The following is a 21,127-nucleotide window of genomic DNA, read 5'->3' on the forward strand; positions in this document are numbered from 1 at the left end:
CTTCAACCTGTCCTGCTAACTATAGCCCCTTCACCCTGTCCTGCTAACTATAGCCCCCTTCAACCTGTCCTCCTAACTATAGTACCCTTCACCCTGTCCTGCTAACTATAGCCCCCTTCAACCTGTCCTGCTAACTATAGCCCCCTTCAACCTGTCCTCCTAACTATAGCCCCCTTCAACCTGTCCTCCTAACTATAGCCCCCGTCACCCTGTCCTGCTAACTATAGTACCCTTCACCCTGTCCTGATAACAAGAGCCCCCTTCACCCTGTCCTGCTAGCCATAGCCCCCTTCAACCTGTCCTGCTAACTATAGCCCCTTCACCCTGTCCTGCTAACTATAGCCCCCTTCAACCTGTCCTCCTAACTATAGTACCCTTCACCCTGTCCTGCTAACTATAGCCCCCTTCAACCTGTCCTGCTAACTATAGTATCCTTCAACCTGTCCTGCTAACTATAGCCCCCTTCAACCTGTCCTGCTAACTATAGCCCCCTTCAACCTGTCCTGCTAACTATAGTACCCTTCACCCTGTCCTGCTAACTATAGTACCCTTCACCCTGTCCTGCTAACTATAGCCCCCTCCACCCTGTCCTGCTAACTATAGCCCCCTTCAACCTGTCCTGCTAACTATAGCCCCCTTCAACCTGTCCTCCTAACTATAGCCCCCTTCAACCTGTCCTGCTAACTATTGTACCCTTCAACCTGTCCTGCTAACTATTGTACCCTTCAACCTGTCCTGCTAACTATAGCCCCCTCCACCCTGTCCTGCTAACTATAGCCCCCTTCAACCTGTCCTGCTAACCATAGCCCCCTTCAACCTGTCCTCCTAACTATAGCCCCCTTCAACCTGTCCTGCTAACTATTGTACCCTTCAACCTGTCCTGCTAACTATAGCCCCCTTCAACCTGTCCTCCTAACTATAGCCCCCTTCAACCTGTCCTGCTAACTATAGCCCCCTTCAACCTGTCCTCCTAACTATAGCCCCCTTCAACCTGTCCTGCTAACTATAGCCCCCTTCAACCTGTCCTGCTAACTATAGCCCCCTTCAACCTGTCCTCCTAACTATAGCCCCCTTCAACCTGTCCTGCTAACTATTGTACCCTTCAACCTGTCCTGCTAACTATAGCCCCCTCCACCCTGTCCTGCTAACTATAGCCCCCTTCAACCTGTCCTGCTAACCATAGCCCCCTTCAACCTGTCCTCCTAACTATAGCCCCCTTCAACCTGTCCTGCTAACTATTGTACCCTTCAACCTGTCCTGCTAACTATAGTACCCTTCAACCTGTCCTGCTAGCCATAGTACCCTTCAACCTGTCCTGCTAACTATTGTACCCTTCAACCTGTCCTGCTAACTATAGTACCCTTCAACCTGTCCTGCTAGCCATAGTACCCTTCAACCTGTCCTGCTAACTATAGTACCCTTCAACCTGTCCTGCTAGCCATAGTATCCTTCAACCTGTCCTGCTAACTATAGTACCCTTCAACCTGTCCTGCTAGCCATAGTACCCTTCAACCTGTCCTGCTAACTATTGTACCCTTCAACCTGTCCTGCTAACTATAGTACCCTTCAACCTGTCCTGCTAGCCATAGTACCCTTCAACCTGTCCTGCTAACTATTGTACCCTTCAACCTGTCCTGCTAACTATAGTACCCTTCAACCTGTCCTGCTAGCCATAGTACCCTTCAACCTGTCCTGCTAACTATAGTACCCTTCAACCTGTCCTGCTAGCCATAGTATCCTTCAACCTGTCCTGCTAACTATAGTACCCTTCAACCTGTCCTGCTAGCCATAGTACCCTTCAACCTGTCCTGCTAACTATTGTACCCTTCAACCTGTCCTGCTAACTATAGTACCCTTCAACCTGTCCTGCTAGCCATAGTACCCTTCAACCTGTCCTGCTAACTATTGTACCCTTCAACCTGTCCTGCTAACTATAGTACCCTTCAACCTGTCCTGCTAGCCATAGTACCCTTCAACCTGTCCTGCTAACTATAGTACCCTTCAACCTGTCCTGCTAACTATAGCCCCCTTCACCCTGTCCTGCTAACTATAGCCCCCTCCACCCTCTCCTGCTAACCATAGCCCCTCCACCCTCTCCTGCTAACTATAGCCCCCTCCACCCTCTCCTGCTAACCATAGCCCCCTCCACCCTCTACTGCTAACCATAGCCCCTCCACCCTCTCCTGCTAACCATAGCCCCCTCCACCCTCTACTGCTAACCATAGCCCCTCCACCCTCTCCTGCTAACTATAGCCCCCTCCACCCTCTACTGCTAACCATAGCCTCCTCCACCCTCTCCTGCTAACCATAGCCCCTCCACCCTCTCCTGCTAACCATAGCCCCCTCCACCCTCTACTGCTAACCATAGCCCCTCCACCCTCTCCTGCTAACCATAGCCCCCTCCACCCTCTACTGCTAACCATAGCCCCCTCCACCCTCTACTGCTAACCATAGCCCCCTCCACCCTCTCCTGCTAACCATAGCCCCCTCCACCCTCTCTTGCTAACCATAGACCCCTCCACCCTCTACTGCTAACCATAGCCCCCTCCACCCTCTCCTGCTAACCATAGCCCCCTCCACCCTCTACTGCTAACCATAGTCTCCTCCACCCTCTACTGCTAACCATAGCCCCCTCCACCCTCTCCTGCTAACCATAGCCCCCTCCACCCTCTCCTGCTAACCATAGCCTCCTCCACCCTCTCCTGCTAACCATAGCCCCCTCCACCCTCTCCTGCTAACCATAGCCCCCTCCACCCTCTACTGCTAATCATAGCCTCCTCCACCCTCTCCTGCTAACCATAGCCCCCTCCACCCTCTCCTGCTAACCATAGCCCCCTCCACCCTCTACTGCTAACCATAGCCTCCTCCACCCTCTCCTGCTAACCATAGCCCCCTTCACCCTGTCCTGCTAACCATAGCCCCCTCCACCCTCTCCTGCTAACCATAGCCCCCTCCACCCTCTCCTGCTAACCATAGCCCCCTCCACCCTCTCCTGCTAACCATAGCCTCCTCCACCCTCTCCTGCTAACCATAGTCCCCTTCACCCTGTCCTGCTAACCAGAGCCCCCTTCACCCTGTCCTGCAAAATACATCTTGCAGGAGACTTGTCAAGGTTACCATTCTCTAGCAACACCGCTTCAATGTCTCTGATCTCCTGTTCCAAACCCCTGACAACCTCTCTTCCTCTCTTAGTCTGCTTGTTGAATGAGAGAGCAATTTTCATATCCAATTCATACACAATATACAATACCGGTCATTTTATATACAATGAATGACCACAGATCAACAAATAACCCATGGTCGTAATAGGGCTTGGCAATATGGACAAAACGATCTCTGTATTTTTAGGGTAAATGGCGCTACACGATTAAATCTCTGTATTTTCTACAAAGTGGGCTAAATGTTCAGCTGTAAGTCAAAGCCACATGTGAGATGTCACACGCACTTTGATTCAAACAGACTGCTTGACTAAATACCTCTATCTGATTTAAATTGTAACTTCCTTGAATCTTGTTTTTGCATATTAGGACCCCCTCGAAAACGAGATGATTCATCTCAAGTTTCTTTTTTCCTAAATGAATAAACTTGAATATCACTAATGCGACAGCATTGTACTCATCAGTAATGTGGATACAATGACTAAGTGGGTAAAGGCAAATAATAACAAAATAAATAATAACAGCTAGAACAGTCTGGTGAGATCAATCAGAAAATGACATAACTTTACTGTAATGCAGCCTTTAAAACCAGGAAAAAAACAACATATCACGATATTACTTTATCCCAAATCTAAGACAATCTCTAGTCTCATATCACATAATTGATATATTTGCTAGCGCTAGGTCGTGACACCACCAATAAACTCCAAAACCAAAACAGTTTGCTCATACTTTTTCCACTTGAAGGTTGTGTGTTTGACTGCTTTGATTCTCTCCTCTCCTCTCCTCTCCTCTCCTCTCCTCTCCTCTCCTCTCCTCTCCTCTCCTCTCCTCTCCTCTCCTCTCCTCTCCTCTCCTCTCCTCTCCTCTCCTCTCCTCTCCCCTCCTCTCCTCTCCTCTCCTCTCCCCTCTCCTCTCCCCTCTCCCCTCTCCCCTCCTCTCCTCTCCTCTCCTCTCCCCTCTCCCCTCCCCTCTCCCCTCCCCTCCCCTCCTCTCCTCTCCTCTCCTCTCCTCTCGTCCTCCCCTCCTCCCCTCTCCTCTCCTCTCCTCTCCTCTCCTCTCCTCTCCTCTCGTCCTCCCCTCCTCTCCTCCTCCTCTCCTCTCCTCTCCTCTCTTCTCCTCTCCTCTCCTCTCCTCTCGTCCTCCCCTCCTCTCCTCTCCTCTCCTCTCCTCTCCTCTCCTCTCCTCTCCTCTCCTCTCCTCTCTTCTCCCCTCCTCTCCTCTCCTCTCCTCTCCTCTCGTCCTCCCCTCCTCTCCTCTCCTCTCCTCTCTCCTCTCCTCTCCTCTCCTCTCCTCTCCTCTCCTCTCCTCTCCTCTCCCCTCTCCCCCCTCCCCTCCCCTCCTCTCCTCTCCTCTCCTCTCCTCTCGTCCTCCCCTCTCCTCTCCTCTCCTCTCCTCTCGTCCTCCCCTCCTCTCCTCCTCCTCTCTTCTCCTCTCCTCTCCTCTCCTCTCCTCTCCTCTCGTCCTCCCCTCCTCTCCTCTCCTCTCCTCTCCTCTCCTCTCCTCTCCTCTCCTCTCTTCTCCCCTCCTCTCCTCTCCTCTCCTCTCCTCTCCTCTCCTGTCCTCTCCTCTCCTCCTCTCCTCTCCTCTCCTCCTCTCCTCTCCTCTCCTCCTCTCCTCTCCTCCTCTCCTCTCCTCTCCTCTCTCCTCTCCTCTCCTGTCTCCTCTCCTCCTCTTCTCTCCTCTCCTCTCTCCTCTCCTCTCCTCTCCTCTCCTCTCTCCCCTCCTCTCCTCTCCTCTGTCCTCTCAGATTTGCCATATGGAACACGATGATGGGCACATCCATACTCAGTATACCTTGGGGTATAAAGCAGGTGAGTCAGTCATATCCAAAGACACTAGGGGCCCTATCTTCCCAAAAGCGCAAATTTAGCGTTTGCGCTCGTTTAACGCCGTGCCAATGCAAATTGGGGGCGGACACAAGCGCATGCCTGTGATAATTGTACTGGGCATTGGCTGCCACATGCCAAAGCAGGCGTTTCAGTGCTAAAATGTGGGAAGAGATGGCATTACCTTATCGTCAGCAGCGCGCAATTACTTTGCGCTAAGAGCTTTGAAAAGGACCTTTTACGCGCAAATACCTGCTAATCTCCGTGCAGCGCAGCGCAGTGCAAAGTAGAATTAATTTTGGATATGTCAGCCTAGACATCAAATTATGCTGCTAAAATTGGGTATTAGCAGATAATTCAGTGAGGCAATCAATAATTCACTGAGAAACTTGTATCACATCGCATAGCAAGAGGGAAATTAATTTAGAAAACTTGTTGGACAATGGACATAGGCTATTTACCTTCAAAACCCCAAGGGTCGTTGGCACCACAGATGATCTGTCAATAAGATCTCTCTGTCCTCGCACGAGTGAGTACACTCTATTACGCATGGAGAGAATTACAGCATATTGCATGCCTCGCGCAAACAGCCATTGCAAGATGGGAATCTGATTGGTTTTGATTGACGTAATGCCCAGCATTACCTGGCCACGCCTGTGAATAATTCTGGCAGTTAAGACCGCCCAAATCCCGTTTGCGCAGGCATTTTTAGGCGCAGATGATTTTGGCACGGCTCTAATTTGCGTCTGCGACAGGTGCCGTGAACGTTTCCGCATGCCGGCCGAGAATTGCATCCCCAACATATTTCGGGCTGTTTTAACTTAGAAATCAGGGAGGTCACGTCAACCAGACAATTATATCACTTTTAAACCGTTACATTTCTGTATAAATCATTGCAATATCCTCCCGTGAGGTGAGGAGGCTGCTGGCGCTGGGGTGCAAAACTCGGCATAACACCTGGCGGACGGCGCAAAATCTTCCCTGCCTCAAGGCACGCGCAAACAGGTGCGCAAGGGCTATTAGGGGATAGCGCCTGTCGGGAGATAGGGCCCTAGATGTATTGACATTAGTTATTGGTGAAATGGCAAGTGGTTTGTTTGTTATGTGTTTTATGATCAAATCTGTCTGCAAATAACATTTCCAAAGGATGAAAAATGAATTGAGTTAAGAATCACATCAATGCCGGCGATATCTTTGTCCCCCCCTACAGGCTGGCTTCACTCTTGGGATTCTCATTCTCCTCTGCATGGGCCTGCTGTTGCTCTACTGTTGTTACAGAGTGCTCAAGTCACCAAAGTCAATACGTGAGTGCAGCAATGCTTTGGCTTACAGTTACAATTCCATTTTTAAATCATTCCTATTCCCATCCCCGCCGCAATAGTCATCAAAAGGAGATCACATAGAATAGTATCCATGTTTGTGATTTGGTTAAGGAGATAGTTCAGAGTCACAGTAGTTTTGTGGAAACTACGTTTTTTCCCCCCATTTTCCACAGAGTCAGAAATGCCCTCAGACAGACCTTTATTTAGTGCCTTTTGGTGTAGTTGGAAGTATGTCAAACAGCATTGTTGGGGGTCTATGGCAGGGGTTCCCAACCTTTTTTGTGCCGCGGACCGGTAGATAGATGGGGGAAAAAGTCGCAGACCGGTTGTCAATTTATTTTTATTTTTTAATAAACATAGGCTATAATATTATAGGCTGTGTGGTAGTTGAAACATAGTTTCAAGTTGACATTTATTTATGTTTGTAGTTTGTCATTTTTTACAAACTCGCGGCCCGGTACCGGTCCGCAGCCCGGTGGTTGGGAACCACTGGTCTATGGGATCAAATAGAGTAACATAATCATGAGCCCATAGGCATCCCATAGGAACTGGGGTGGGGGGGTGGGGGGGGCACCTTTTTCCAAGCTTTGTCTGAGGGGAGGCCCACAGTCTCAGACTTTTAAAACCCCTGGATGAGAGTAAACTTGCATTATGTATAGTACACAGTACTCTAGAGCCGAGCGGAGTCACATGACCAGAGCTTTAGACATAGTGGACCGGAAAAGAGGCAGAAAACGGAGCAGAGAAAACAAAGAAACCTAAAATACGACCCCAAATCACCGAGATACTAAAGTAAAGTAAAGTTAATATCCTTTATTTATCCCCATGGGGAAATGCATCCTCTGCATTTGACCCATCCTCTACTAGGAACCTTCCTAGAACTAGGAGCAGTGGGCAGCGCCCGGGGACCAACTCCAGTTCTTTTTGCCAGTGCCTTGCTCAGGGGCACTGACAGGAGTATTAACCCTAACATACATGTGTTTGATGGACATGTGTGAGCTGTTGACGTTAAAATATGCTATTGAGACAGAGCTATTGACGTTAAAAGGCGCATCAACCGGTGAATGCCAAACGTCACCCTGGTGATCTGCTTGGGTTTGCTGCTGCCTGGTGCTGAAACGCTGCAGAAGAGTCCCGACATCTCCATTCACTCCAATGGACCAGTTTTTTACTCTCAAGAGTTCCAGGAAGTAAGGTCCTGGATTAAGTAGCACTGTCGAGTTGCAGCAAAATAGACAGTTTGTGTTGTACTCTGAAAGGGTTTTTCCCCCCTTGAATCAAAATGTACATTATCAGCTTTATTTTAGCATGCAAAAGTAGCGCGAGACCCATTCCTGGCTGTTCATTGGCTAATGAGTCTCGCATTTTGGTCCTCCGCTGACGCCACTCTCTCTCTAGAGGACACTACTGCCGGCCACGTCTCTCTCCGGAGTTGTTTTCCTTGCTGCTGTAACCCGGTGTTGTCAATTGTTCGGGGTGCCTGATTTGATGAAACAGGTCTTCCCAGAATGCGGCTGATGGGAAAACGTGTGTAAAAGTGGCGTATGATGCACTTTCCAGTTGCTGCTGGGAAACATGTCAATCAATTGAGGAATTGCAACAAAGAAACCATTTACTTTCACCAATTCAAATAAACTCAAGATGAGAAGATGATGTACGTCACTCACTGTCCCCTTGTTTCTCTGTGTTCTCCCCAGCCTATGTGGACACGTCGGATTGGGAATTTCCTGACGTGTGTCGATACTACTTTGGCAAGTTTGGCCAGTGGTCCAGCCTGGTCTTCTCAATGGTGTCACTTATTGGAGCCATGGTGGTTTACTGGGTCCTCATGTCCAACTTCCTCTACAACACTGGCAAATTTATCTACAGTAAGTCATCCCACCTTTGTAAGTATGAGAAGGGAGGTACTTCAGTGTTTCCCATACATAGGGGAATTTATGGCGCACCGCCACAACGGGATTTTGACCGCCACACCAAAATGTTGACCCAAAAAAAATATTATTTTTTCTTTCTTTTTTTTACAGTGCACCTGAACGCAACATGCAAGATACCCGCTGAATATGTGTCCAAATGTTCATGTCATTCTGGCCAATACTCCACTTCTGTTATAGCATTTCAGTCTGGAATATGGATTATCTTTCAATAATCTATGATTTAGCTGCTAAATTGTCAAATACCGCCATCTGCGCGCTACCCAGGCACTTATGTACCGTATGTACTACTTAACCTAACTAACTATCCGGTGTGCACAACATTGTCAGCCTAAACTCCGGCTGACACCCCAAAAACCTACAATCCGCTACAGAAAAATGTATATTGTTTGTTTATTAACTGGCCCCTCGCCTTCTATCATTTCACAAAAGTGGCCCCCGGGCAAAGCAAGTTGAGTATCCCTGACCTATAGGGAGAAATTTAGTTTGTCATTGTAAACCCACAGCACAGTAATGATGACATGTTCTTCATAGATCTAGCCTTTTAATTTAGCTCTTAAGTGCTTTCTCAAAGTACACCAAATTCATGCATTTTACTTTAAAATGTAAAAAAAAAATCTCGCGGGGGTCTGTGGAACCCCCCACCACAACAACTCAAAATCCTGTGGGAAACACTTTACTTATTGTTCTGTGCCTTTTGGTTCATTCAGCAAGCAAGGCACCTCTCTCTCCGCCCTAAATGCTTTCTCTTTTAGTGTTGCCAGTTGGAATAAAAATCCCTAAATCTGACTATTATTGGCATGTTTTTACCACAGATACGTCGACATACTATGTAGTGCATTTCGCTGTTAAAATGTTTTGATGCAAGACGAGCTTTCGCCTTGATCTGATGGCACTTTCTCTCCTCTCGATAGACTATTCTCACAACATCAATGTGTCCCATTCAGAGGTTGGGACCAATGGCTCAGATAGAGGTAAGATCACAGGCATTATCTGACATAAAGCTACAATAAACGTAAAGTGATTCTGATGGCCAGTCATTGTCACAGTGGAAATAGTTTACTGGGTTAGTAAACCTCAGGATGTGCCAAAGAATATTATTCCATGCTGTCTGTCTGTTCTAAGCTGTCCGTCAGCATAGCAGACCATGCTTAACATGCAATAAATGTTCCAAAGTCTAGAACAAGTATGTAAGATGTCTTGGAGCAAAACATTGATGGATACTATGAACAGCAACTAGTTTCTATGGTTTTGGAAACCACTCTTCTGGCACAAATAAGATAACTTGTGTCTTTTTGTCAGACACATAGTGGCTTTAAATGTACTCTTGGATGGTTGTTGTGCTCCCATTTCTGGACTGCACACGACGTCATAGGCAGAAGAATTGCCTGTCTCCTAAATCAAGGCTTCTCAACCTTTTGCAACCTAAGGCCCACTTCTGGTTGTTAAAAAATATCCGAGGAGCAACTCCCCAAAATCCCAAATAAATGAGAAAACAAAACACAACATGATAAAAAGGAGGAACAAATTGGGCTGAATGTGTGTTATCCCACTGTCAGCTGCATGGTGATATTCAAACACAACTGGCCACTGAAATTATGGATTTTAATTTGACGTTTTCTATTTATTTTGTAGGTATACAGTACCACAGTTTGCAGAAATAGGGACAGAAAAAAAAAAGAAAAAATAACATTTTCACTGCATGCAGAACACTGTGTCTTTAGGACCCTGGAGCTCGTAAACCCTATGTAGCCGAATTTGGAACCATTTTACACCCACTTGCCAGCAAGCTAGCATATCCTCTTTGGTAGCTACATGTTCATCTGGATTTCTAGTTTCCGGCAATATCAGAGCCTTCACTGTATCTTAAAAATTAAGCCCACAAATGTTCTGAGCTTCAACTTGAAAATATTTCACGGCCCACTAGAGTTGGGAAACCCCGTCCTAATAAATCACAATTTGAATCAGAAACAAGAGGTGACTGCCAAGATGATGCTGATTTACCAATTTGTTCACCAGTAATCTGTCCATACCCCAACATTGACCCCGGAGTTCACAACACCACCAGTGTCTTCTACTTGGGTGACAGCAGCAACGGTACCGCCGATGCAGTCGCCGTGTTTGACCACTGGTGGAGCAAGACCAACACTATCCCCTTCTACCTCATCATCCTGTTGCTGCCACTACTCAACTTCCGCTCTGCCTCCTTCTTCGCCAGGTTCACCTTCTTGGGTAAGATCATGAACGGGCAGAGGGATGAGATGTTTAGTCGAAGTGATGGATGGATGGGGGTGTTTACAGCCTGCTTAAAAAAAACGGTTTTGGTCTCTATAGCTAATTTCCCCTTTCTTGACAACTGTATGTTGGTGAATTTTTATATAACTCACCCTATGGGTCCAAAAAGTCAAAGTCAAATTGTATAGAAGTCGGGGTGGTGCAGTGGTAAGCGCTGTCGCCTCACAGCTCGAAGGTCCTGGGTTCGATTCCCACCTGGGACGCTGTGAACGCTGAAGGAATGCGTGCCCGTCCGCATGTCCTCGAGTGCCCACCGCCCGGGTGGGGTCGTGAAAAGGGCCTTTCTGTGTGGAGTTTGCATGTTCTCCCCGTGCCTCCCGGGGGTTTCCTTCATATAGGAACCCCATTCACCAAAACATGCAATATCCTGGTTGCTAATGTGGTTCCTCCTCTGGTCGTTAAGGGCGCCTGTTCAGAGGGAGGGGAACTGGGTGGAATAGCGTGATCCTCCCACGTGCTATGTCCTACCGGTGAAGCTTCCCCTGTCAGGTGAAAAGAAGCGGCTGGCTAACTGCCCATGTCTCGGAGGAAGCATGGAGCCAGTTTCGGCTCTCCCCAGATCGGCAGAGGGTGGAGTAGCAACCAGGATAAATTAATTAATTAGCACTGATGGGGATAAAAATGGGATAAAAAATCGGGGGGGGGGGGGGGGGGGGGGGGATTGAATAGAAATTGTATAGAAGTCAATGGGAAAACCATCTGACTTCTCACACTTTGACTTATGACTTAAGTAAACGAAAAAGAGTTTATGGTCTTAATCTCTAGTTTCTGGTCTTCTTCAGCATGATTTTCATTTAGTATATTATGGCCCCATTATGGCCCACTTCTTGTCAGCTGCATCAGGTTTTTGGAGTATGGTATGAGGGTTAGGGTTAGATGGTATGAGGGTATGGGTATCAGCCTGAGAGCGCTATATGCTGGGGAGTAGGGATGTTGATGTTCTTAGCTGACTAATTTCCCAGTCGACTAAACGAAAATTTCAATTTAAAAGTCTAAAAGTAAGAAAACACTCAGAAAACAGCCAGAATTGAGCACAAATTAATTGATGGGGGTTCCGTGGAGGTCATGAGCTACGCATGGCTCTACAGATGGGGGTTCCACCATGGCTTGTGTGGAGGTCATGACAGGATGTCATCCTACACACAGGTGGATCTCACACAGGAGATGATGAAAAAGAACCTGCTACTCCTGATAAATTAACACGTGCCGTTTCAAAAGCAGCTCTTAATGTTTTTCAAGTGAATGCATAATCAAATAAACAAACGGCCCGGGGGCCAGAACCGGCCTGCCAGAGGGTCCAATCCGGCCCACAGGATGACTTTGCAAAGTGTGAAAATTGCACTGAGAAGTCCTTCAATCCAATCTGATGCACTTGTGAAGGCTAAAGGCGCCTTCACATGATAAGGTCTGCGCTTTTCTCACCGCGGCGCGAGGTAGAGCTTCACAACCCGGCCGCCGGCGCTGCTCTGCTGTGTCGGTTTTAACGTTATTAGCGAACAGCCGAAATGGACGCGGAAAAGGAATGCGGAAGTAACGGAAAAGCCACCGTCACTTCCTTTTCCGCGTCCATTTCGGCTATTTGCTAATAACGTTAACGCATAGAAGACGTCAACTCGTCTCACAACAATAGTGGAAAATTACTGGAAAGTCGCGGCGCAAGTTGCTATTTAGACTTTAGAGTTTGCTATGTAAACAGTGGAGCACGGACACGGAAAAGGAAGTGACGGTGGCAGGAGAGGCGCGCTGTAGCTGTACAGGAAGCTGGGAAAAACGGTAGGGCTCTCCCAGAGTCTATTTTTCAAATAAAAATAGACTCTGGGTTCCCAGATTGCCTTGATTCATATGACTGCTGGTGTATGAGGTAATGGCATCACTATGTGTCAATAACAGACAAAGAGGTGCCAGTTGTTTGATTTTTCCCCCTGGTGTGCTGTGTGTGCATTGCCTCATCCTTATCCATTCAGGTACCATATCAGTGGTCTATCTGATTATCCTGGTCACTTATAAGGCCATTCGTCTCGGCTTCCACCTGGAGTTCCACTGGTTCCATGTTCCAGCTTCCAGTTCCCAGTTCTATGTTCCAGGTAAACTTCATACACATTATAGCAGCTAGTGCAGCGCCCGTTCCCCCATGCACCCCCCCCCCCTGCACGCGCACACACTGCACTCTGTCAGGTCCCCCTAAGCGCACTCCCGAAGTTTGAAGTCGATCCGACCAATGGTTCTCGAGATACGCGGAGGACAGAGAGAGAGACAGACAGACACTGCTGGCATTATAGTTAGGATGTGCTCAAGGCCTTTAATGCTTTATATGACCAGAGATAATGAGATGACGACAATATGACAGCCTAATGGCCGTGGTAATGACGAAGGTGGTGATTGTTAGTTTATAATTGCAAGTAATAGTTGTTTTTTCCACCAAGCTTATAAAGGATCCTTTTGACAGCAGAAGTAGTGGTTCAGCGTTAGAAACCTAGGCCCTATAGGTTTGGAGTTAGGCTGAACACATTTGTAAAATGTTGCTGTTCTTGGCCAACATGTCTCAGAAAATGGGGCCAACTGTAAAAGTGAGAAAGACGATTCATTCTATATTTAGGTGTCACAGTCACCATGCTGTGAAGTTTCCGTTTTGGCTGGTAATTATACAGTTTGTGAAACTGTCACTTTTCAAGGTAACTAACCATCGTTTTTAGACATCTTAGCTGACAAAATCATGTAATGGTGACTTTATGGCTGCATTTACACTGCAGGTCTTGATGCCCAGATCCAACTTCCTGTTTGTCAAAATTGAAGCCAATGCGGAAGTGTCCTCTTTGCCTGCTGGGGGCGACCCATTGGTCTGTGGACTGATTTGAAGCCTCAAGTATGGCCTCAGTAAACACTTTCCTAATGTGTTTGGTCTCAATCGCTAGTTTCAGACTATGTTTTGGGGCGTGATTGACAGGTCGCTTGTCCACTGATCACACAGCTCGCCGATCATGGACCAATAGCAGGCCGTGCTCTGTGGCAAACCCCTGGACTTGTGTCAAGATCCAAGATGGCAATGGCCAAAATGCGATACGTGAGGCGTCAAAAAACAGAAGTCCACAGACCAATGGGTCGCCCCCTGCAGGCTATTCGAAAGAATGCAGGTTTAAGTGCACTTCCACATGGGCTTCAATTTTGACAGAGCTACCCCCTTGTATGTAACACATTTATGTGTGATGAATGGTTTACACTTTAGATGCTACTACTGCTGCTCGTTCAAGGTATTTGTGCTTGTATGAGTCTGGACAGACATGGATGTAGACTCAGGCATACACACTCAGGCAGAGGCATACAACCACCCACAAGGCGGTTATTTCTACTTCATGTTTTAATTAATTTTCTAAATTGTTTGCATATGTATTTCCTCCCTAGAGTTCAGAGTGCTCTTCCCTCAGCTGACAGGTGTTCTCACACTCGCCTTCTTCATCCACAACTGCATCATCACACTAATGAAGAGCAACAGACACCAAGAGAACAATGTGAGTCTTAGCCACCTGTGCACTATACTGTAGTTACACCTGTAGTGTACGACTGTAGTTACACCTGTGCACTATACTGTAGTTACACCTGTAGTACGACTGTAGTTACACCTGTGCACTATACTGTAGTTACACCTGTAGTACGACTGTAGTTACACCTGTGCACTATACTGTAGTTACAGCTAAAAACATCTCACAGTTACATTGAAGGCATATCTTGCTCTAATTTACCTGTAGATATGTAATGGATGTCCAAAGGACAACTTCAGCTATTGGCTGTTCTTTGGTACCAGCTGATGTCACCACCTATCGCACTCTATTCACCTTATGTAGAAGAGACAGTCTGGCTTGAGAGACTAACAGGAAGTGTCAACACAATGGGAAGTTCTGATTGTGTTGACACTTGCTGCGACTCATAAACCTAGTCTGACTCATATGCGAGTCAAACTAGGTTTCGACCAGGTGAGTCAGACTAGTTTGAGCAGGTAAAACAGCCGGCGTTTTGAATAGGAAGTTGTGACACAGTGGGTCAAGTGGGCGGGGCTACATAAGGTGAATAGAAGGTGACATCGGCTGACACCAAAGACCAGCCAATAGCAGATGGCCAGTTAATTTACCATTTTCACCATTAGGTGTCAGGCTTCACCACAGATTTGGGTTTAGGGTTTAGTTCAGGGGTGTCCAAACTTTTTTGAATGGGGCCAGATTAGATAATGTCAAAATAACGGGGAGCCAGCCACTTCTCGCATCATATGGGTTGTTTACCATCTGAATACATTAGTTCTTCTGCCTGTGTTGTTCCTATTTGGTGCTTGTCTACAAGCTGTATGATAGTGTGCTCATCGTTAGGTGAATGGAACAAATGCAAATTGAACTTGCTTGATTAACCTGTGTTAGGGCCCATATAGTATATTTTGAGAGACAAGCTGAGGGCCATTCAAAATCGGTCCGCGGGCCGCAATTGGCTCCCGGGCCGGACTTTAGACATGCCTGGTTTAGTTAACTTTGCCGATTTTCACGCAGCTTTGTATCATTACAGTGTCGGTAGTATATTGAAATTAACAATGTTTACCTTGCCTCCATGTTGCCTGCTTCCCCTTAATCATCCCAACAAAAACAATGATAGAAACAAAGCTGGTTGAAAATCAGCAAAGTGGGTCTTTAACCTGGCTTTGTGCTTCCAGGTGTGCGACCTGTCCGTGGCTTATCTTCTCGTAGGCCTGTATGTGTTTGTGCTTCCAGGTGCGCGACCTGTCTGTGTCTTATCTTCTCGTAGGCCTGACCTACCTGTATGTGTTTGTGCTTCCAGGTGCGCGACCTGTCCGTGGCTTATCTTCTCGTAGGCCTGACCTACCTGTATGTGGGAGTGTTGATCTTTGGATCCTTTCCCTCACCCCCACTGTTCAAAGGCTGCATCGAACCAGTAAGACTTTCATTTTCTTTTCTATGCGATGTCCTTTGCTCTACTCACTGTATTGGATGAAGTAGTTGAGTGAGTAAGACAAGAGGACAACAGTCATTAAAAACGAGGGAATTGAAAAGTCCATTGTAGGAGAATCTGGAAAAACGACAGGGTTCATTGTAAACATTATTATACAGTGTTGGATGAAATACAGCACGTTTCCAAACACAATGACACTTATCCATTGCCTGTCTCGGTGCGATTTTGGCTCGGCTACAAGATCAGCTGTGATTGGCTGTACGTCAGGCTCGTGGGATTAACCTGAGAAAAGCTTTAGATGAGCTAACAAGCTAAGCTACTGATGTTATCAGACATGATAGACATTAAAAATATGAATCATACAAACATTCACTGATCATGATTCAAGTGTTACAGGACCATTTCTCATAAACATGAGCCTTAAAGGAACAGCTCACCCTAAAATCCAAAATACATATATTCCCTCTCGCCTGTAGTGCTATTTATCCATCTATATTGTTTTGTGTTGGTTGCCTGAGTTTTGGAGAGATATCGGCCGCAGAGTTTCTGCTTAATACAATGGAACTGGATGGCACTCGGCTTGTGGTGCTCAAAGTGCCAAAGAAATACATTTGATAAACTCAACAGCAATGTCTCTTTCCAGAAGTCATGACCCGGTTACTCAAGATAATCCACAGACCTTGTTATGAGCAGTTTCATGCAGGAACTATTTTCTTTTGACCGAACTACATCCGCTAGCTGCTAGCTAGTTTTTACATGAGACTGCAAAAGAAAATAGCTCCTAGATGAAACTGCTCACAACAAAGTCTGTGCATTATCTTGAGTAACCGGGTTATGATATATGGAATGAGACAATGCTGTTGAGTTTTTCAAATATATTATTTTGGTGCTTCGAGCGCCACAAGCCGAGTGCCATCCAGTTCCATTGTATTCAAGAGAAGGCAGACGTCTCTACGGCCGATATCTCCAAAACTCCGGCAACTATCCCAAAACGATATAGATGGATAAATAGCACTATAGTACGGTAGGGCGAGCCTATCCTGTAGGCCGAGTAGATCCTGTACCTACACCTGCTTTCCTCTCTCTCTGCAGAACTTCTTAGACAACTTCCCTAGTAGTGATGTGATGGTGTTTGTGGCTCGGACCTGCCTGCTATTCCAGATGACCACAGTGTACCCCCTGCTGGGATACCTGGTCCGAGTCCAGATGATGGGCCAGATCTTTGGAAACCACTACCCCAGGTAGCTCTCCTGCACTTGAACAAGTATTTAATGGGCACAAGGGTTCAAGTTTTTATTAGCACTAATTTTGTGAGAGTACTTGCACAGCAGGCTACATTTGATTGAAATCTAAATCTCAAATGAATAAAGTTTTAAATTAAAATCAGGGTATCTGCAGGTCCCGCAAGAGGGAATCAGGACTAATGCACTCATGTTTTTGTAAACATGGACGTCTGGGTTCTATGTGCCGTCCAACCTCACCAGTAGGAGATCAAGCCCCCAGGAATAGCGCTGGGCTGTGAAGCCATTTGAACATGGTGGCGAAGCTCTGTATTGCAAGTCACGTGACGCCATGCAGCCCAGAAAGGAAAATTCCCATCCACTTGCAAGGGGACCCCGGCAGCTGTTAAACCCAGGGGAATTTTTTCCATGTGTCACTCAAAGTATAAAATGACTCTTTTAATTATAAAAAAAAAAAATATGGGGCATTTTTTTTCCCAGAAGCCACTAAGAGCCGTATACGGGTGTATTTTCTTCTTTTAATACATCCATGGGTGGGAGGGGTGGGAGGGGTGGGAGACGTCATGGAACACGTCATGGCACACATGCGCACTTCGCCTTAGGCCGCATGGTCAGGAAGTAAAACCAGGAAGAACCCCCCCCCCCCCCCCCCCCCCCGAATGCATGGGTGGGCGTGGCTCGTCCCCTATCCAGTTCTTTTAATACATCCATGGTAGCGAGCAGCACACTCAAAGAATGGATAAACTCGGTGCAAGGTGCAAGGCAAAAACAAATGTCTAGAAGCGAGAATAAGCCAGCACACTCAAATGTCCTTTCACACAGGTTTAATCAATCACCTTTGGGCAGTAGCAACAATGGACCTTTCAGCCTACAGGCCTTCTTCAGCGTTGTTGTCCCCATGACAATGGATGACTCAGATTCACAGAGATGAGTTATCTGTTATCACAAACATAATGTGATGATACAGCTTCACTAACAGTTGGACTTCAGGTCCCTTCATAATTGATTTCCCGGTGTCCATTTAGAAAATATATTTTCTTAACATTGTTTTTTTTTTACGTTTTGCTCCGTGTGAAATGTTCTAGGCTCTCTCCCGTTTCTAAATATAGCTGAATCATTTGCTTTGACCAAGTGAAACTATTTTCATAAGCTTTTTGCCAAATGTCCATGAGAAAATAAATGGCAAATGAAATCTCTTGATGCACGTGCCTAACCCGGAGGTGGGCGTGACTTTGGCTCTCTACGAGAGTGCTGACTACATGGAAAAATCTCCCCACATGGAGAAAAGTAAACTACTTCCTGCTTGAACTCTAACCTTTCAGACATGTGACTTCAATTAACCAATGAATTGACACTTGAATGATTACTGCTGCTATATGACAAACCTCCACACAATGTAGGGCTGTCACTTTTCATTCGAAATTCGAATGCAACTTCGAATGTGGGGGAGGGGTTCGTATTCGATATGTAAATTGACTGTTCGATTTTTTTATTTTTTATTTTTTTTATTATTATTATTATCTTTTTTTTTATCAACCAAAATTAACCAACTGCTGCTTGCTGGTAATGTTAATCCCATGTCAGAAAAAGTCTCCAGATTTGTCGCGTCTCTTCTGAGAAAGATTGTCTCCAGGGTCTGAAAAGTTGTCTCGAGTTGGATGCAGCCAAGTTTGTGAGGCAGTGTTGTGACTGTGAGCGTCCAAGCTAACACGTCGTGCTGATGCCCGGTGGCCTGGACTGATTTTTTTTTTTTTTTTTTAATTAACCAAAAAACTTTGAATATATTCGAACGAATTTCGGGCAATTAAAGTTGTTCGAACTTTATTTTGGGAAAAAGTGACAGCCCTAACACAATGTCTCAAATAAATTACACAAAAAGCTCCAAAATATGTGGCTTGACAGCAGGTCTTATTGCTACTTAGCTTAACTTATACTTATTAGCTTACTTATGGCTAAAACATCAAATGAGATAACCTAAATGAGCTGTTTGGAGTGATTTTCAATATAATAAATGCTGAAGAATAAGTGCACAGTAGGTTTTCTACACTTTAATCTAGTGATAAAATTAGAGGTTGTGGCATGACAACATTTTCTCATGTGGCCCCCCAGGAAAAAGAATTGCCCACCCTTGTCTTAAAGCGTCTGTCAGTTATGATGAGTCTTGTGCAGTAAATTCTATTCGTGCTTCCTATTCCTTTTTCAGAATTTAATAAGTTTTCACACTTTCTCTCCCAAGCTTCTTCCACGTCCTCACTCTGAACGTCTTCATTGTTGGAGCTGGTGTCGCCATGGCCAAGTTTTATCCCAACATTGGATCCATCATACGGTACATTCAGCCAAAACTCTTTTAAAATCGTTTCCTTATTCAAATCATAAAAAAACTGCTAAAAACCAAGTTATCAATTATAATATAAATGAATCTATTTGAACAACTGAATTACCTAAGAGATTAATTTGATAGATGGCAGTGTGCTCAGAAATACTATATCTTGCGTTGTCTTGTGTGTTCCCTAAGCAAAATTAAGAATTAACTCCTCCCCTGCCAGCATCTTTTATTATTATTATTATTATTATTATTATTTTGGTTCTCTAAACTTGTGGAACAGAATAACTGGGCATGAGGCAATGCTGCTGTAATGAATTGTCTGTATTGATGATGGTAGCTCTTTGTGTCCCCCTGCAGGTACTCCGGTGCAACATGTGGCCTGGCTTTAGTATTTGTCTTCCCTGCCTTGGTCCATATGATCTCCCTAAAGCGGCAGGGGGTGCTCCGCTGGCCGTCTGCCCTCTTTCACAGTTTCCTGATCCTGCTAGGCATAGCCAACCTGATTGGTCAGTTCTTCATGTAGAGACAACTGGCATCCAGCCTGTGTTATTTTAATGGGTATAGGCTTCCCACATAAAGGGTTTTCAACACGATACTGTTGAATTATTTTATCTGAATGGTATTTGTTTGCTCTCACATGGTGATGTGTAGGTACAGTACAACATCTGTACCTACACATGGTGATGTGTAGGTACAGTAGCACATCTGTACCAGCCTGGCCCAGCCATATAAGACTTGAGCTATTGTAGGCCCGTTTTAGTTTGAAGTAGATTCTAATACACCGTTACCTCCCTGACTCAAACATTAAACTATGCAATTTTGAGTGTATTACTTTAATTCTGTTTTTATATGTGAGGATAATGAAGAACTGGCAGAAATAATACTTTCCTCAGACAGAATTGTCTTCTATTTCTACAGCCTGTCCTTCCACTAATGATTCTACTTTAGAGCAAAGTAGTATGAAGATTAGAAATACGGTATCTGGTGTTTTTGAAGACAGTCATGTGACCTGTTGTAATCAGTGGAAAACGTGGGCAAGATGTCTTAATGTGTATCAGCAGTGTTGAGTAAATGTTTGACATTTGGATTGGCCGCCGTGCATATGAACACTTTATATAGGTAATGTATCCAAAGTGCCATGTTTTAGCAGTTGTAGGATGAACAAAGGGAATATGTAAATATGTGTGAAAACAAGCCATCATGTAATTATGGCTTTACAACAAGCAATGTATCTTATGTGGATATATGAGTTTGTGGAAACTAAGTATTAATGCAGTACAATTGCTATTTTCTTATTTATCATAATAAATGAGGAAGCAATCAGTAATCAATGTTAACAATGATTGATTAAAAATCATTCTTGTCATATACAGTTCTCAAGTTTTCATATTACAGTAGCATGGAGGAGTTTTTGTGATTGAGAATACAAGTTTCCAGAAAACCTACTTTAATAAACAACTTTTTAGTTTCTGGTTTTTCTAGCTTATCCAAAAAGTGACGAGAAGACCTCGAGAATGCGCATCAGGCAAATACCACACACACACACACACACACACACACACACACACACACACACACACACACACACACTTGAGATAACAGATGAGTAAAGGGATATAACCGCATTGCCAAATCATTTTTCCACAGACTGACACTTTAGGTGCCTCTTTCATTTGAGTACCTGTCCTGACATTTTGGAGAAAGTCTCAGCCTGGTTGAGAGCATCCTTGTTCTCTCAGTCTGGCAAGGGGCATCTGACTTTAGCAAATAAAAACAAGCTAACAGGATTGTAAGACGGCAGGAAAGATAGTAGGCCGGCCCGTCAATACAAGCCATGAAATGACGTCTACATCACAGCTGTAGGCCTACAAGAGGAGAGCCCTGCTGATCATCAATGACAATGTGATACACCCCCTCCACCCTGAGTTTGAGCTGCTCCCCTCAGGGCGGCGCTATAGAGTACCCCCGACAAGGAAAAGGATCTAAAAGGGTTATTTTATTTCAAATGCAATCAATGTAGTCAATACACTACAGTGATGCAAATAGGGGAGTGTAGGCTGTGCACATCAATATGAATG

General features: G+C 45.5%; 1 protein-coding gene across 1 annotated transcript in view; it reads left to right on the forward strand.

The window, feature by feature from the left end:
• The window catches only part of slc38a9 (solute carrier family 38 member 9), a 28,994-nt gene extending 8,634 nt beyond the window's left edge, over positions 1 to 20,360 (forward strand). Inside the window, exons 5-15 of the mRNA XM_083639510.1 lie at positions 4,909 to 4,972; positions 6,198 to 6,291; positions 8,007 to 8,177; positions 9,155 to 9,214; positions 10,260 to 10,472; positions 12,500 to 12,619; positions 13,935 to 14,041; positions 15,351 to 15,464; positions 16,575 to 16,723; positions 18,960 to 19,049; positions 19,407 to 20,360. Coding sequence (XP_083495636.1) covers positions 4,909 to 4,972; positions 6,198 to 6,291; positions 8,007 to 8,177; positions 9,155 to 9,214; positions 10,260 to 10,472; positions 12,500 to 12,619; positions 13,935 to 14,041; positions 15,351 to 15,464; positions 16,575 to 16,723; positions 18,960 to 19,049; positions 19,407 to 19,572 — 1,348 coding nt within the window. The 3' untranslated portion in view covers positions 19,573 to 20,360. The remainder of the gene's footprint in view (positions 1 to 4,908; positions 4,973 to 6,197; positions 6,292 to 8,006; positions 8,178 to 9,154; positions 9,215 to 10,259; positions 10,473 to 12,499; positions 12,620 to 13,934; positions 14,042 to 15,350; positions 15,465 to 16,574; positions 16,724 to 18,959; positions 19,050 to 19,406) is intronic.
• The last annotated feature ends 767 nt before the right edge of the window (positions 20,361 to 21,127 follow it).

Source organism: Poromitra crassiceps (genome assembly GCF_964638095.1).
Source record: "Poromitra crassiceps genome assembly, chromosome: 6".
In the NCBI taxonomy this organism is placed as follows: Eukaryota; Metazoa; Chordata; class Actinopteri; order Beryciformes; family Melamphaidae; genus Poromitra; species Poromitra crassiceps.